The sequence below is a fragment of the Leptodactylus fuscus genome, chromosome 4, assembly GCF_031893055.1.
Source record: "Leptodactylus fuscus isolate aLepFus1 chromosome 4, aLepFus1.hap2, whole genome shotgun sequence".
Lineage (NCBI taxonomy): Eukaryota > Metazoa > Chordata > Amphibia > Anura > Leptodactylidae > Leptodactylus > Leptodactylus fuscus.
In genome coordinates this window covers 121,709,086-121,728,137 of record NC_134268.1, presented here as the reverse complement: position 1 = coordinate 121,728,137, position 19,052 = coordinate 121,709,086, and the positions used below count along the sequence as shown (strand labels likewise).

Below are 19,052 nucleotides of genomic sequence, written 5' to 3'. Positions count from 1 at the left end.
CCAGACTGGTTCGAGCTGATAGAAAGGCAACAGTGACTCAAATAGCCACCCGTTACAACCAAGGTAGCCAGAAGAGCATCTCTGAACGCACAGTACGTCGAACTTTGAGGCAGATGGGCTACAGCAGCAGACCACCACACCGGGTGCCACTCCTTTCAGCTAAGAACAGGAAACTGAGGCTACAATTTGCACAAGCTCATCGAAATTGGACAATTGAAGATTGGAAAAACGTTGCCTGGTCTGATGAGTCTCGATTTCTGCTGCGACATTCGGATGGTAGGGTCAGAATTTGGCGTCAACAACATGAAAGCATGGATCCATCCTGCCTTGTATCAACGGTTCAGGCTGGTGGTGGAGGTGTCATGGAGTGGGGAATATTTTCTTGGCACTCTTTGGGCCCCTTGGTACCAATTGAGCATCGTTGCAACGCCAAAGCCTACCTGAGTATTGTTGCTGACCATGTCCATCCCTTTATGACCACAATGTACCCAACATCTGATGGCTACTTTCAGCAGGATAATGCGCCATGTCATAAAGCTGGAATCATCTCAGACAGGTTTCTTGAACATGACAATGAGTTCACTGTACTCCAATGGCCTCCACAGTCACCAGATCTCAATCCAATAGAGCATCTTTGGGATGTGGTGGAACGGCAGATTCGCATCATGGATGTGCAGCCGACAAATCTGCGGCAACTGTGTGATGCCATCATGTCAATATGGACCAAAATCTCTGAGGAATGCTCCCAGCACCTTGTTGAATCCAACCCGTTACTAGCATGGTGTACCTAATAAAGTGGCCGGTGAGTGTATATCCACTGCATGCCCAGTATAGCATCTACTCCTTATTTTACCGATTAAAGCAAGCTATCATGAAATATCATATTGTGTGTTTCTATTCTCCTATAGCATATTTTCTGTACATAATTAAAAGGGTAGCCATTTGCTTGAGTTGCTAACAGCAGTTCATAAACTTCTATTACAGACACATATGGACACATATATCCAAGTCAAGAAATGACCAACTGACTTCTATGGGAAAATGTTGTGGGCAGTTTCTAAGAATGACTTAAGTGCTAAGAAGCATTGACTCAATATAATAGTAATAATAATAATAGTAATAATAATAATAGTAATAATAATATTAATAATATTATTATTATAAATAATATTATTATTATATAGAGCCACCATATTCCGCACCACTTTAGCGTATGTTCACACAGCAGAAAATGGATTCCGTGTGTGCGTGAACATACTGTGCAGCTAACCGCGATGGAATGTCGATGTAGTGCACTGGCATCCCGTCACGGCATTCCGCTTCGGATTAAGCCCAAATGAATGGGCTTAAACAGGAGGGAGACTCATACCGCGGCTGAGCCAACTGCAGAATCCGGGGTAGAAGGGGCATGTCGCTTCTTTTTTCCGCTACTAGCTAGCAGAAAAAAAGAAGTGAGCGGCTCCTATTGAATTCAATGGAAGCAGTTTTTGGCAGCAGATTTTAAGGCGGATTCCGCGTCAAAATCCGCTGCCAAAAAAAAACGCTGTGGGAACTAGCCATTACACATCCGGGAACACATGAATGGACAATATGAGACTTTACAATGTTAGAAAACAAAAATAGAGGGGCGCTCCATAGTGCAGAAATTACAGGAACAAACATGGACGGACATCAACTTGCTAGGTTTGGTCTCACCTCATGAGAGTTGTACAAAGGCTGGCAAACTTCTGATGATGTGCCTCAGTTAACCCTCCTGGGTAGTCTCAATCTAGTCTGGTTGTAGGCTTCAGGAAGGCAGTAGTTTTTCTGCCAAAACGCGTTGCCATTTTATCTTATTATGTTAATTGTTTGTTTTTTTTTAAATAAATTGTATTTTGGCAGTGCTTGTTTTATGGCCTTTTTTTCTTCATTTTGATATACACAATGTGAGCAATAAATTAATATATCAAACAAAAGAAGTGAGGGCCCTGCTCACGAGAGCTTACATTCTATGAGAAAATACACTCACCGGCCACTTTATTAGGTACACCTGTCCAACTGCTCGTTAACACTTAATTTCTAATCAGCCAATCACATGGCGGCAACTCAGTGCACTTAGGCATGTAGACATGGTCAAGACAATCTCCTGCAGTTCAAACCGAGCATCAGTATGGGGAAGAAAGGTGATTTGAGTGCCTTTGAACGTGGCATGGTTGTTGGTGCCAGAAGGGCTGGTCTGAGTATTTCAGAAACTGCTGATCTACTGGGATTTTCACGCACAACCATCTCTAGGGTTTACAGAGAATGGTCCGAAAAAGAAAAAACATCCAGTGAGTGGCAGTTCTGTGGGCGGAAATGCGTTGTTGATGCCAGAGGTCAGAGGAGAATGGCCAGACTGGTTCGAGCTGATAAAAAGGCAACAGTGACTCAAATAGCCACCCGTTACAACCAAGGTAGCCAGAAGAGCGTCTCTGAACGCACAGTACGTCGAACTTTGAGGCAGATGGGCTACAGCAGCAGAAGACCACACCGGGTGCCACTCCTTTCAGCTAAGAACAGGAAACTGAGGCTACAATTTGCACAAGCTCATCGAAATTGGACAATTGAAGATTGGAAAAACGTTGCCTGGTCTGATGAGTCTCGATTTCTGCTGCGACATTCGGATGGTAGGGTCAGAATTTGGCGTCAACAACATGAAAGCATGGATCCATCCTGCCTTGTATCAACGGTTCAGGCTGGTGGTGGTGGTGTCATGGTGTGGGGAATATTTTCTTGGCACTCTTTGGGCCCCTTGGTACCAATTGAGCATCGTTGCAACAATAAAACCTACCTGAGTATTGTTGCTGACCATGTCCATCCCTTTATGACCACAATGTACCCAACATCTGATGGCTACTTTCAGCAGGATAATGCGCCATGTCATAAAGCTGGAATCATCTCAGACTGGTTTCTTGAACATGACAATGAGTTCACTGTACTCCAATGGCCTCCACAGTCACCAGATCTCAATCCAATAGAGCATCTTTGGGATGTGGTGGAACGGGAGATTCGCATCATGGATGTGCAGCCGACAAATCTGCGGCAACTGTGTGATGCCATCATGTCAATATGGACCAAAATCTCTGCGGAATGCTTCCAGCACCTTGTTGAATCTGTGCCACGAAGAATTGAGGCAGTTCTGAAGGCAAAAGGGGGTTCAACCCGTTACTAGCATGGTGTACCTAATAAAGTGGCCGGTGAGTGTAGATTTTAGACCCCAAAGCAAATCAGCAGTTCTGAGTCAGACATGTTTGGTCCAAATGAAATTGCAATTATCCTCGTTGAGGTTTGGTTTTGATTATTTTTCGATTAATTGCCCTATTTTAGTTTCTCTTAGCTCACTTGATTTTTCCATTTAAATATAAATTTTACATCAGAAAATTAATTTTATATTACACTCGATTCAGGAAAGATCCAATCATGAAAATGCAGATGTCTTTAATAAAGTGGCCATTCACTATAAATAAAACAGGTGTACACAAAATCCCAACCTCCTTCCCTCCCTACAATGTGACCAAGTTTCTGAACTACTGTTGACAGATCAATGCAAAAGCTCAGACAAATAAATATATAAAACAGATTTGATTACTACAACAGATTAGAACATACAGAACCTGTCATGACATATGGGGGAAAAAACAAAAAGTAAGTATCTATATTTGGATTGAATTGATTAAAAAAAAAAAATTAGATAATTCTTTTAAGGATGTCCATAAACGTGAACATCACCCTGCTAAACTCATACAAATGCAGTATCCTATCCGTTTAGCCCTCTAGGACAAGGTGATTCCTCATAAGTTTATCAGGCAGCTTGCATCTTCTTTGATCCTTACTTCCATCATGATCTTAGCTCCCCAATGACTCACCTTGCTTACCAAAGAAAGCAAACAAGGAAGGTAGGACAGCTAGAATAACAATCAACAAATCTTTCACAGTAACCAGACTTCTAAAATAAATATGACAAAAGATATAACGGCTTCTTACCAGCTCGTTTTGCCTCGCTGCAGGCTAAAGACATTTCTTCTTTGAGTTCTCGATTCTCATTTGCTATGGTTTCACCTACAGTAACAAACCTCCCAACTGCTTGGTTTACAGCTTGGCCCACTCGCTGAATGGCTTGCAAGGTCTTCTCTGATTTCTTTGGTTTTTCTTTGTGGTTAATAAGTGTTGTTATCTAAGAAGAGAAGACATTATATCATTGACATCAGCAGTTGAATTCCCATTGGCTTGGTAAATTCACAATTTTTTTATTTTATTTTATAATCTTAGTTGCACATCTTTAAAGCATACCTTCACACAGGGACTTAACTAGCAAAGACTGGGCCCCATAGCAAACTTCTGACTTGGAGTGTGGGTGTGTGTGTGTGGGGGGGTCCTTTGCTGGCCAAAACACTGTAAACCCCCTTTACTGGCCCCCACATGGTATAACACCCTATTTACAACACCATATAAAGTTTCTTTTGAACCTGAAATCTTTGGGTTTCACCACCCACAAACTACTATTGGAGGCCATGAGGAGATGATCAAACATAACAGAGTTATTCACCTGTCCTGAGCTCCAACGTGGGTCTTCAGGCCTCCTCAATGACATTGCACATTACTAAGGTCTGTAATTGGGGCCCAGTCATCACATGGGTTATGACAGAGTCATTATAAGTTGTGATGCCAGTGTGACCCATGCCAGTGAGTCACTGTTTTTTTATCATGTATCACCTCCCCTGGCCACATCATATGAAGAGACCCCAGAGTAAAATAGCAGTTTTGTTGCGCGAGGTTCACCTAACAAATACTCCCACTCCTGCCCATGACTGCTTCTACTTCTCCCTTCATCCTCCAGGAGTCCCCATGTGCTTTGGGCCCCCTGGAGGTTAGAAGGGGGAGCAGATGTGGGAATCAGTAAGCATATAGTAGCTGCTACCTGCTGGTGCAATCCAGCATGTAAAAGGCCTATTAAAAATAAAATAAAAAAGTAACAGCAGGCCCCATAGCAGCAAATACATTTAAATAATAAGATATGCTACAAAGTTTCTCAGCTTACTAGTTTGCTCACTTCCTCCTTATCAGACTATTTACTTATTCACCTCATACACAGAAGTATATTGATATGGTCTATGAACTGATTTATTGTTTCATTCTGCACAGCAGCAGATGGGAGGCAGATTCAGGATGAAATTTGGTGCAAATTTTAAGGAGGAATTAAAATTAGATTAAACACTTGATGATCCTGCTGAGAGACTCCCTTTAACACAACCTTTACCCATTTGATGCATAAGATTATATGCCAATTTTGCAGCCATGTTTTATCATCTTTAACGCCTTTGCATGACAAAATTCTGTTTGGACATAGGGGAGCAGCACACAATCGTGTTTCACTCGAGAAACCCGGTCCGTGTGTCAGCCAGATTTACCTGCTTGAACTTCGTGCTGGGAGCGGGACGCTTAGCATATAGTTATCTATGATGTATTTGATACGGGACAGTATGTTGCTGGAAGGCAGAGACTCCTAGCATCGTTCTGCTCCTCTTACACGGTGCTTCTTAGCTGAAGAACTGTGCTGCTGTGAAGTTGTTATGCTTCTCCTATCGCTGAGATTTGTGGATCGAGCCTTGCTGCAGAAGAGTGTGTGCAATATACTGAGCACTCTGCACTGAAAACTGCAACTGGTGAGGAACACAGATGCAGGAACCCTGACTGACCCAATATCCATGGTTAATATGGGTATTTGGGGAACCTCTTTCACTTTAAATTGGACCACGTAATTATCCGTACTTCCAGAGTTGTTCTTATGTGCTGCCACTAGCCCTCTATTCTCCTATACATGTTTGGATAACTCAGGTTATACATAAAAATAAATTTAAAAAAAATTAAAAAAAATTCACTGTATATTAATTTTTAATTCTGTATTTTGCATTCAAAGAAGTATGATAATATGGTAATCTGATATTTCTGCAACGAATGTGGAGCTGAAGCAGGTCAGTGTTGGTAAAATAGATCAGATTAAGGTCCAGGCTATTGAGATAACAGAAAACTAACTATATTGGATATCGCTGAATATTCACAGTTCAATAATTAGGTATGTACCAGGTTTTTCATCTTTTGAATGCAACTAACCAATGCAACTAGCCAGGCAGTATAGTTACAGAAATTCTCACATTTTATTAGGTGTCAATTTCTGTTTGTGGTCATTCATTCTGATTACCTCTAGTGGATGAAATTCTGATCTTGGTCATGTGATATGGTCTATGGTCATGTTACACAGATGCGCGACTCGTCACAGTACAGTAATCAGACATTTGCATGGTAACGAGCCATGCACCTGTGTGTTCATCACATGACCATGGCATTGTAACAAAAAAATGTCCTGATATAGTCAGGTGTGACTTCTCATCTGAAAAGACAGTATAAGACACTCACAAGGTTTAGGTAAAAACAATTTAACCTTCTCTGGCAACAAATTAAGTAGAGGGGTCAATGTCAGTATCTGGTATACTAGGGAAGATAAATGGGAGTTATTTGTCACCAATCTGGTCGTGCTACCCATTAATGGCCCCAAAGGGTATAATGTCCTATTCATGATGGGAACTAATGGGGTGTTAGGGGTTGTCCCATTTCAAAGCTCCTATCTATACTGCTAGTTTATGTGGATTTAAGATTTTTCCTAAATACATTGCTTCAGCAAAACTGCTTTGTTTGGCTACTATCTGAGATTATTCACTTCATTGTTTACACATTGTTTCCATAACCACGGACCTAGGGATGATCTTATCTCTCCACCCAGGACAAGTGATGTAGCTCCCTGCTCTCAGAGGGAAGGGGGAGCTGAGTGCTCGGGAGCAGCTTGTATTTCTGAGCTGTTTATCTCAGACTCTTCCAATTATCAGCTCTGCTAATTGAACTTTGCTGATAAGGGCTGATATCAGAAGTCGGTTACCTCTGTATGTAAACAAAGACCTAAAACTGAGTTTATGGCAAGCTAACTCTTGGTCCTGTAGCATGTAAATTTGTGATTCTCATCAGCTTCATATTGTGCATCTTCCAGTGATATTGTGCTAATTTATTTACAACCATCCCTCATTACTGACTGCAAATATGTACTGCTATGAGGAGAGCCAAGCAGAGCAAGTGAAACCCCACCCACCATTTTACTGAGAAAACCGGGAAGTGAACAGAGCATACAGCCTGCAAGTTGGTGAGCAGGCGAGGTGAGAAAATCCCCCTATAATACAGTGTGTCAGGCACTAACGGGGCATTATAATGCTTTTAAGTACACACACGTGCACACACACACACACACACACACACACACACACACACACACTGTGAATTACAATTTACAATATCAGCAGTAGGGGTTGGATATTGTTTGCTGCCAGAGTAATGTATACTCTGCAGGCAGTAGGGATGATTACGCATTTCTGCTGCGGCTACTGTAATGTATGAGGCTTAGGGGACAGTGGCTAAGAGAGGCCTCTGTGGAGACAGATCTGGCGACTATGGAGAGTGCGACTTAATTTCCCCTGCCCCACACTGACCTGACAGGTACATAGCTCTCACGTTGATCAGGAAAAGAGTTTTCCTGATGTTAAGGAAGCAGACTTTGGATTATAAAATGCAGAGACTTTTTAGCAGGGATTTCCCTTGGTAAAAATGCATCGTATCATCTGAAAGATATGGTAATTTATCCAAATCTCAGAAGAATAGAATCTAGAAACATTTATCCTTCAGAAACCTGTCTGATCACCTGCAAATAGGAGAATTACATTAAAGGAAACTTGTCAGCAGATTTATTCTGCCCAATCTGATAGATAACCTTCTTCATACACTTTGCACATCAAAGTCTAGACTTTTTTTCCACATTGGCTAAGTTGTTCAAGGACTATGCAACAGCTAATATTTTCTTTCATGACTGCCATGAGCCCTGTATTGTGCATGCACAACATAGAAAGCAATTTGACAGAAAAATGTCAGGAATTTTAATGCCATGAGGAAAGGTGTGTGCTGCCTTTACTGCATACTTCTACATGAATCAACTTATTCCACAACTATATTAACAGGAAAATAATGTGAACATACACATATGGATTCACACTACATCTAACTGAAGGCTTTACACCCAGATAAAAAATTTATTAACAACGCCAAGATGTAAATGTTTAATACAACAAGAATTTAGTGGGCACAAATTATTAATTTACAAAATATATAAAAGACTGAGAAATATTTTTCAACTACGGTATATGAAAGAATGTGTCCCCATGGAAATAATAATACCCACAGCACCCAATAAAATTAAGAACAATTAGTTTTTTGCCCCACTGTATATACAGTGGGGCAAAAAAGTATTTAGTCAGTCACCAATAATGCAAGTTCCACCACTTAAAAAGATGAGAGGCGTCTGTAATTTACATCATAGGTAGACCTCAACTATGAGAGACAAAATGAGAAAATAAATCCAGAAAATCACATTGTCTGATTTTGTAAGAATTTATTTGCAAATTATGGTGGAAAATAAGTATTTGGTCAGTAACAAAATTTCATCTCAATACTTTGTTATATATCCTTTGTTGGCAATGACAGAGGTCAAACGTTTTCTGTAAGTCTTCACAAGGTTGGCACACACTGTTGTTGGTATGTTGGCCCATTCCTTCATGCAGATCTCCTCTAGAGCAGTGATGTTTTGGGGCTGTCGCTTGGCAACACGGACTTTCAACTCCCTCCAAAGGTTTTCTATAGGGTTGAGATCTGGAGACTGGCTAGGCCACTCCAGGACCTTGAAATGCTTCTTACAAAGCCACTCCGTTGCCCTGGTGGTGTGCTTTGGATCATTGTCATGTTGAAAGACCCAGCCACGTTTCATCTTCAATGCTCTTGCTGATGGAAGGAGGTTTGCACTCAAAATCTCACGATACATGGCCCCATTCATTCTTTCATGTACCCGGATCAGTCGGCCCCTTTGCAGAGAAACAGCCCCAAAGCATGATGTTTCCACCCCCATGCTTTACAGTAGGTATGGTGTTTGATGGATGCAACTCAGTATTCTTTTTCCTCCAAACACGAAAAGTTGTGTTTCTACCAAAAAGTTCCAGTTTGGTTTCATCAGACCATAGGACACTCTCCCAATACTCTTCTGGATCATCCAAATGCTCTCTAGCAAACTTCAGACGGGCCCGGACATGTACTGGCTTAAGCAGTGGGACACGTCTGGCACTGCAGGATCTGAGTCCCTGGCGGCGTAGTGTGATACTGATGGTAGGCTTTGTTACATTGGTCCCAGCTCTCTGCAGTTCATTCACTAGGTCCCCCCGCGTGGTTCTTGGATTTTTGCTCACCGTTCTCGTGATCATTTTGACCCCACGGGGTGAGATTTTGCGTGGAGCCCCAGATCGAGGGAGATTATCAGTGGTCTTGTATGTCTTCCATTTTCTAATTATTGCTCCCACAGTTGATTTCTTCAATCCAAGCTGGTTGCCTATTGCAGATTCAGTCTTCCCAGCCTGGTGCAGGGCTACAATTTTGTTTCTGGTGTCCTTTGACAGGTCTTTGGTCTTCACCATAGTGGAGTTTGGAGTCTGACTGTTTGAGGGTGTGCACAGGTGTCTTTTTATACTGATAACAAGTTTAAACAGGTGCCATTACTACAGGTAATGAGTGGAGGAAAGAGGAGACTCTTAAAGAAGAAGTTACAGGTCTGTGAGAGCCAGAAATCTTGATTACTTGTAGGTGACCAAATACTTATTTTCCACCATAATTTGCAAAAAAATTCTTACAAAATCAGAGAATGTGATTTTCTGCATTTGTTTTCTCATTTTGTCTCTAATAGTTGAAGACTACCTATGATGTAAATTACAGACGCCTCTCATCTTTTTAAGTGGTGGAACTTGCGCTATTGGTGACTGACTAAATACTTTTTTGCTCCACTGTACATACGTTTACCAGGAGTGTAACATCACTAGAGCGTTGTGTGACATTTATTATTACAGCTGACTGGTGACTGGTGAATGGCTGTAGTGCTCACACGGGTGTACGTGACGTAATCACCAATAAGTGCTTATTCACATGACCATGCCATGCATTCGGCCATGAAAGAATACTTTTTTTCACATTTGAGTTTAAACCCACAGGTAGCAAGTTTTCACAAATCCCTCAGATTTTATCTATTGATGGATCTGTGAAAATGGCCCGGGAAAAAGGCATGTTACATTCCTATACGGATTGGTCACATGGACAATCAAAACAACAGTCTTGTAAATAGATCTTATACTTAAAGGGGCCAGGTTCTGGCTGTTAAAAAAACAAAGAAAATAAAATATTGGCTGATACACAATTGTCAAACCCTGTTGTGTGATTAAGTTCTTACGAAGTCTAGAACATTGCATACACATTTCTCCCCATTCACACCTATGGGAGTTCAGTAGATAGCTGAATACCTCTGTGTGGCTATTTTGGTGAAAGAAGAAACAGATCTAATGCGATCCATTAACAGATTCTGCCACAAATTTTCTTTTAAATGAATTTACAGACAGCATTTGACACACTAATAGGCATATCAAGCTATTCTATTACAGAATAGATGTGCATTGGAGTGTATGCATCTAGACATTGTCATCTGTAGAAACAGTGCAAGAAAGAGGCCATTGTTATGTCGTGTACTGAAAGTATGCATGGTTTACAATTATACACAGTCTTTTCAACTTTTACCTGCGTACATAAATCATTCTTCTTTACTAGTACAGACAGATGACTATTTATTTAGGTAACTTTTAGATGGTCATAATACAGTACATATTTCTTGCCAAAACGCAGGTTGGATCTTTACAAAACAAAGCAGGGAGAATGGCAATTGGCCCCGGGTGAGGATTGTATGCGGACAGTGGATTGAAAATACAGTCCGAACTAGAGAACAGACTTTGCACCAGCACAATATCACTATTTGGTAAGGCATATTTTTATTTAGTAATCTTAAAGGATTGGAAATGTGATATTAACAGATTTCATTTACTTCAGAAAGTATTTAAAGAGGACCTGTCACAAGGTGTAGATCAGGTCTAGACAAAACATAGTGCCACACATCATTTGATAAAGGGCGCCACCCGAAGCATTAAATAAATCCATTCAGCTGTTAGAACATAATTTGCATAAACATGCCATTAGCCAAAAGGGAGAAAGCCACTACATAACATACAGCACAAAGAGACTCACCAATAAAGAAACCACAGTGTTACCGCCCAGAAGGCTAAAAGACCTTTATTTGTATGAATACTAACTGGACCAGTAACCTCAACTAATACACCACTAGCTTTGCTTAGTGAACCTCTTCATGACTAATCTAAGATTAAGTTAGAGATGAAAAGTAAAGTGACACTATAACATTGCCCCTAATATCACAAAAAGGGACTTTAAAAAAAAAATTAAAAAAAAAACTGAATGAAGCAATACTCCCCACCCTGATCTTGTAGGTACTGATGGCATCTACATCCTGGTCTCATCTCAACACATAGGAAAGGCCGCTTGGCACTGTCAGAGTCTCGTTACCTGGACACTTATTGCATGTTAAAGTAGGATCATAAAGTAGAAACAACTGGGGACCTTGTAAGCATTGAAATGGGAGTCTCAGGAAATCAAGCCCAGTAATTATTTTCATTTATTTATTTATTTTAAAACACCGTTTTTTTGTTTTTTTTATGTACAACCGCTTTAAATTTTCTTGAATGCATACAATAGTAAAATAAATTCTGCTCCATTTTAACTTTAATTTGTTCTAGAATTTGTTTCCCACTGAATATGCACTTGGATGCAAGAGACAAAATGACTTCTGATACAAGTGCTTTCAGATACCCTGGAAGGAACTTGTAGAGTGCAATGACTGAAATGACTGTTGATCCCAAGTAAACAAATAATCTCTCGCCACAAGTATAGCGATCCTACATCTCCAAGCAGCTGCTTCCACTCCAAATCCCAATAGTGTGTATATGGTCAACATCTGCTCCAGCTTCTCCAAGCACCAGAACATGCACCTGCTGGATACAGCGTAATTGACTGCAAAATAAATGAAGGCAAGGAACACTGACTAAAGAGCACATCATGGCAGGAGTTCATATAGGCTTATTCGGTGCTGAACATCCTACTAGCAGAGCTTGTGACATGATGAAACAAATATTTTTCAATATATTCTTAATTTAGTTTAAATGTGTATATAAGAAGAACCAGCAGCTAACTAAAAGCCTGTGAGCCACTTCACACAGCAGAATCTACTAACCTTTACCTAAACACCTTACACTTGTATACAGGAGGATTCCAGCCACAGCTGTTTCTGCAATCCACAAAGTTTTCCTGGAGCAACCGTGCATTCTGATCTGTCACACCATTCAATGCTCTCTTCACTACGGTTGTGGGAGAAGGGGGAATATATCAGCAATTTAGTGGATAGATAAGTCTGCAACAAGAATAGCCCCGTGACTTCACTTAGGTTTACATCTTGTTTACTACAGAGCAAAAAAAGTGACTAGTGCTGAGGAGTCAAAATGTTCTGCAAGTCTTTATATACGACACACAGTGACACTCCGTGCTGCACCAGTGCACTTGTTCTGAATTCTTCTTCAATCCCCTCACAACCTTAATGTGTCCATTATAATGTCATACATAGATCCCAACAACAGGAAATGTTTCAAGAGGATTATCATACCAAAGGGTTACATAACTATGAAAATCAGTACATTAGATGACCCATCTAAAGATAGATAAATAAAGGAATTGTGCAGCAAAAGAAGAGAGCTCAAAGTTTCCTCAATACAGTAATGCTTAGTGGGAAAGTTTTAAAACAAAAAAGGCATAAAAAAAATAGTGCAGTGATACAAGAGAGAAACGATCTCTTTGAAGCTAATCCTGGTATGCCTTTCACTTGCCCTTGCTTTCACCAACAAATATGAACTTGATTTCTGTAATATGAAGTTTAGAAATCTCCAAGGACTGCCATTCCCTTCCCAATTCGTTCAGGTATTTACATCATTACACTTGTTGTCAACAGCTTCTAATAAAAATAGACATGTTTGCAGAAGAACAGATTGTCCGTAAAAAGAGAATTGTGTGACAGGGAAGGTAACTTTTCCATACACTACTTGGCGATGTACTTAAGTCATGCTCACAGGAGACCTCCTTAGGAGGACAGGGTGTTTTACAGAAATGGAAATGGTTAACGGGTTTATGAGGAATAGGTCTTGTCAGACTAATCTGATCAGCTTCTATGAGGAGGTCAGTTCAAGACTGGACATGGGTAATGCAGTGAATGTGGTGTATCTGGACATGGGTAATGCAGTAGACGTGGTGTACCTGGACTTTTCAAAGGCTTTTGATACAGTTCCACATAAACGGTTGGTATTCAAAATGAGAATGTTGGGACTGGGGGAAAACATATGCATTTGGGTTAGCAACTGGCTCACTGATAGGAAACAGAGGGTACTTGTTATTGGTAAATATTCAAACCGGGTCACAGTCACCAGTGGGGTGTCACAGGGGTCAGTATTAGGTCCTCTCTTGTTTAATATCTTTATTAATGACCTGGTAGAGGGTTTACAAAGCATGGTGTCCATATTTGCAGATGATACTAAACTTTGTAGAGTAATCAATAATGAGGAGGATAGTAGAATATTACAAGGGGATCTAAGGAAACTGGAAGCATGGGCGGAGACTTGGCAAATGAAGTCTAATGTTGACAAATGTAAGGTAATGCACTTTGGTCGACGTAATAAAATGTAAGACTATGTACTTAATAGTAAATTACTGGGTAAGACTGCCAGTGAAAAAGACTTAGGGATTTTGGTGGACAGCAAACTTACCTTCAATGACCAATGTCAGTGTCAGGCAGCTGCTGCCAAGGCAAATAAAATTATGGGATGCATCAAAAGAGGTCTAGATTCTCATGACAAGGACATAGTTATGCCTCTATACAAATCACTGGTACGGCCACACTTAGAATATTGTGCGCAATTTTGGTCCCCGATATACAAGAAAGACATAAGTGAACTTGAAAAAGTGCAAAGATGGACAACGAAAATGAATAGGGGAATGGGTGGACTGGAGTACAATGATAGATTTACAAACTTGGGGTTATTCAGTTTAGAGAAAAGACGTCTACAGGGAGATCTAATAACAATGTACAAATACATGAAGGGACAATACAAAGAACTTTCTAAGGATATTTTTACTCCTAGGCCAGTGACAGTGACAAGAGGACATCCTCTACGTCTGGAGGAGAGAAGGTTTCACCAGAAACATAGAAGGGAATTCTTCACAGTAAGAACAGCGAGGCTCTGGAACTCTCTGCCCCAGGAAGTGGTGATGGCGGATTCATTAAACAAGTTCAAAGAGGGCCTGGATGCCTTTCTTGAAGAGAAAAATATAACAAGTTATGGACTCTAGATTTTAAGGACATGTTGAGCCATGTTGACATAGTGACTGCCAGATTTGGAGTCGGGAAGGAATGGGGCAATTGACATAAGCCTCATGGGGTTTATTGCCTTCCCCTGGATAAACACTGCAGGGATTGTAGGGTTATAGGTTGGACTTGATGGACTAATGTATTTTACCTCATCTACTATGTAACACAACCTATATGGTAAACATTGCATACCTGTATATTAAGTTATTCTGTGACTAAACAAAAAAAAAAACAAAAAAAAAAAAACACATACAATAAAACAGGATATCACCAAAGTGACCTGCAGATACAACAGAAGAATTCTTCTGCATACAAATGCGCATTACTATGCCATGAACTGAAAGATTTTACTTTCCCGTTACACTGACAATAGCTAGATAAATAGATAGATTTTCTTTTTGAGGCTAGGTTCACACCTGCGCTGGGTCTCCACTGGGGAATTCCATTCCCTATTCCTCCCTTATTGGGCAGAAACCCGGCAGACCTCATTATAATCTATGGAGTCATGCGTTTCCGCGGGTAACCGTCCCCCCCCCCTTTTTTTTTTCTTTTCCCAAGCAGATTTGGTTTCCATTTGGGGTGTCCCCAAGCGAACCACCCGAACCTAGGTGTGAACCTAGCGTCATTAGATCCTTCCACCCCCACTTATCATACTTCTAACTAAAATCCTGCAGTATTGATCAATGGTAGGTTCACAGTAACGTTATTAATGTATGTTGATCTCATCCATCATAGGATGAGAACAATGGACATTAACTGTAGTAGAGTGACAGATGCACATGGAGTTCCCAGTCTGGCATCTGAAGTTGCCTATGTATTAAGAAAAAATAAATAAATAAATAAAAATCGAGCAGAGGCAACTGCGCATGCCCGGCAGCCACAAGAAAATGGCCGCTTACACCATTTTCTTGTGGCTGACGGGCATGCGCAGTCGGCTCTGCTCAAGGCCCGATGGCAGAGCCAACTGCGCATACCTAGAAGACTGAAACCCAGGATGGAAGAAGATGCAGGGAGAGGCCATTCCTGAAGAAGATGGAGGCGGCGCTGGAGATTTCTCTTGCAGCAATCAGGACATCCCCAGTGCTGTTTGAGTGCTGGGGACCGCCTCCAGTGCTGCAAGAGAACTCATTTGCATACCGAAGAAAAACGGGATTTCTACCGCATGGCGGCGCAAAGAAGACATCTAAAGGTAGGAAAAGAATAGCCTTTCTTGTGGGGCAATACGGTGGCTTAGTGGTTAGCACTGTAGCCTTGCAGCGCTGGAGTCCTAGGTTCGAATCCCGCCAGGGACATCTGCAGGAGTCTGTATGTTCTCCCAGTGTTTGTGTGGATTTCCTCCCATTTTACAAAGACATACTGATAAGGAAAAAAAATGTACATTGTGATCCCTATATGGGGCTCACAATCTACATTTAAAAAAAAAAAAAAAATAGCCTGTCCTAAGGCTATTCCTACGTGTGATCGAGAAAAAAAAAATGTGATTTTACTGATAGAATCCCTTTTATGTCCATTGAGAATCCCTTTTATGTCCATTGCTTTCATCTTATGGCTGAGGACAACAGTGAATGTTGATAATAGTAGTGCAAATGTCTCCTAAGCTTAGAAATAGACTGATGCTTCCTTTTCTGTGGTTATCTCATTATTAGCACAAACATAATTACAATGATATCTACAAAACAAAAGAATCATGATTCACATTAGTTAACCCTTTCACTGCCAAGGGTCTCTCGAAATTTTGCACCTCTGGTAGCCGATGCAATTTTCACAGTTTTGAAATGGACAAATCAAACCTAAAATTGCAACATTAAAAAATCATCCAACCCCAATATCTATATATTTTCTTAAAGTACACACCTGCAACATTGTCAGAATACCACTTGGTACTGTATACGAACAGACACCTTCATGCAATTTTGATTTAAAGTGAATGTTTTATTAAATAAAATAAATGAAAATAAATGTATATTAGTTGTTAAAAGTCGAAACCAAATAATAAATTATATGCATCAATCCTCCTAAAAACAAGAGTTCAACATGTGCAGAGTTCATTGATATCACGAAGGCCTAAACCTGTCTGCTTGTGTCACTAGATCACTAAAATCACTAGAACTGGAAGGAACAAAAATCTAATTTGAAGCTGGAAGTGTTAAAAAAGTATCATCCTATAAAATGTAGGGATAACACACCGTGAAAAGCAAGTAAATCCTAAACCCTATATATTTTTGAAAGTAGACAACCTGAAGATTACCCATGTCTCAATGGGTCATCAATAGCCACATCCACAACTTTGTGACAAATTATTTTTTGAAAAAATACACTAACACACATATTTGCTCCTAAAACTCATGTTCAATCTCATATTCATATACAAAATACATTTAAAAGAATAGCTTAAAGTGTAGACAATGTAGACATATACTATATGTACCGCAAACCAACTACAACAAGTGCTCGGACTCCCAAAATCACTAATACAGAAGACAAGCAGGATTTTGCGGTTATTCACTAATATGTTAAAAAGCTATTACTGCACCTAGCAAACTGTGACAAAATCTAACTTTTTTGAGATTGCACAGCATAGCGTATACAAAACTACAACTTAATATTTCATATATACAAGCACCTTCATTCAACTTTGCAGCAAACCAATTACAAGCAAAAATTGCACAAAAATTCAAATGTGTCACTAAAGTACATGCTCAAGTAATCCCTTTCTGCAATCAAAATGTACTTTCCAAAAAACTGAAATGTGTGAGGAGTTCATACATAACCACACATATATATATTTACAGGTGCAAGTGTTAAAGAAACGCCAAAATAACAGAAATGCACCAACCAATTTTGTGTAGGCAAATTAAATAGGACTTTACATAAAAATATTATTTTTTATCCCCCCAATAAAAATTTTAGCAATTTATACCTTCAGCTCTAATGATAATAGCTGTTACTATTATTTTAGCGTGTAACGGACATTGCTAGATGCGTATTTTACTCTAAAAAGCTCAGGTATGGACAGGACAGTGGGGGGGGGGGGATTATATTATCCTTCCATGTGACAATCAGAGTGCAAAAGTATAGTATGCTCTCTGATTGATCAGAGAGGGGGTCCCAGGGTCACATATAGGTTAGGCACTGAGATGACAATGAGGGGGAAACATGGTGGCTCAGTGGTTAGCATTGCAGCCTTTCTGCGCTGGAGTCCTAGGTTCTAATCCTGCCAGGGACAACATCTGCAAGGGGTTTGTATGTTCTCCCCGTGTTTGCATGGATTTCCTCTGATTTTACAAAGACATACTGATAGGGAGAAACTGTACATTGTGATCCCTATATAGGGCTCACAATCTACATTTAAAAAAAAAAAAAAAAAAAGAGAGAAAAAAAAAAAAGAGGACAATGATTCCTTACCTCTGTGCTCCTCCCGCCTTCCCTTCCCATTACAGTTCACGAGATGCTTTCCGAGACAGGATGGGGGGGGGACAATTTAGAGTCCTGTATCTCAGGACTGGATGGGGCTATCACAATGATTTAAGATTCATTTTAAAGATGAGAATCGCATCTTTAAAATGATACCAAGATCTTCATAATAGCTCTTACAGTTATGGGGCAAATTGCTGTTAAAAACGCTGTCAGCAATTGGGATCCTCAATGGGATCCTCAATGGGATCTCAATGCCAAATAGCATTTTCAACAGTGAATCGCTCCGTAACTAAGTTCTTGGTAATATTTTAAAGATGAGATTCTGATTTTTAAAAAAGAATCTTAAACCATTACGATAGTCCCTTTGAGTCCTGAGATATTGGCAATAGAAGTAAGGACATACTAGATACGTCCTTGGCTACAGAAGTGCCACCCTGGGAGGACGTAGAGCTAAGTCTTCAGAAGGGAAAAGGTTAAAGCACATTTACCTAAAGTTTATTTACTCCCCACCAATGACCTCTACACAGGTCACACAGCATGTTCAGAAATATACCCTGGTTATACCCTGCCCTGCATGAAGCCAGCGGTGGGGGGACGGAGGAGCGGAATAGCATCACTCCTCCCGCTGCTGGCTTCATGCAGGGCAGAGGAGCGCAGCGATGTCGCAGGCCCCGGCACCTGTAATGGCGTCTATCACTTGCCGGCTTCCGTCTCTCTAGTACAGCGGATGCCAGGCGCCACATTCGGCCTATAAGACGCACCCTTCTTTTCCCCCCAAATTTGGGGGGAAAAAAAGTGCGTCTTATAGTCCGAAAAATACATATTTTTTTCTTCATTCCTTAACTGACAATCCTTAGGCTGGGTGCACACCTGCACCTCATCTACGTTTGTGGTTTCCATACCAAATCTGTTTAAAAAAATGCAGAGAGTCCTGCAAGCACAACTTTTCTCTCCACATTTTTCCACCCTTTTAAGCAAATTAGGTTTCTGTTTGGGGGAGGAGGGTGTCCCGAAATGGACTCCCCGAATGGAAATCCTAACGCAAATGTGAACCAAGCATTACCAGTCTCCTTCCCCCTCCCCAATGCAATGTTTTTTTTCTATGACTGTGATGATAGTGTACATATATGTATTCCAATTTGGAGGATATACACTGAGCCCTCTTCCGTAGTTTTGGCAATAT

The 19,052-nt window shown here is 40.5% G+C and overlaps 1 protein-coding gene across 1 annotated transcript in view; it reads right to left on the bottom strand.

The window, feature by feature from the left end:
• Window positions 1-19,052, bottom strand: part of CTNNAL1 (catenin alpha like 1) — a 180,996-nt gene that overhangs the window by 92,203 nt on the left and 69,741 nt on the right. Inside the window, exon 2 of the mRNA XM_075271009.1 lies at window positions 4,003-4,192. Within this exon, the coding sequence (XP_075127110.1) occupies window positions 4,003-4,192 (190 nt within the window). The remainder of the gene's footprint in view (window positions 1-4,002; window positions 4,193-19,052) is intronic.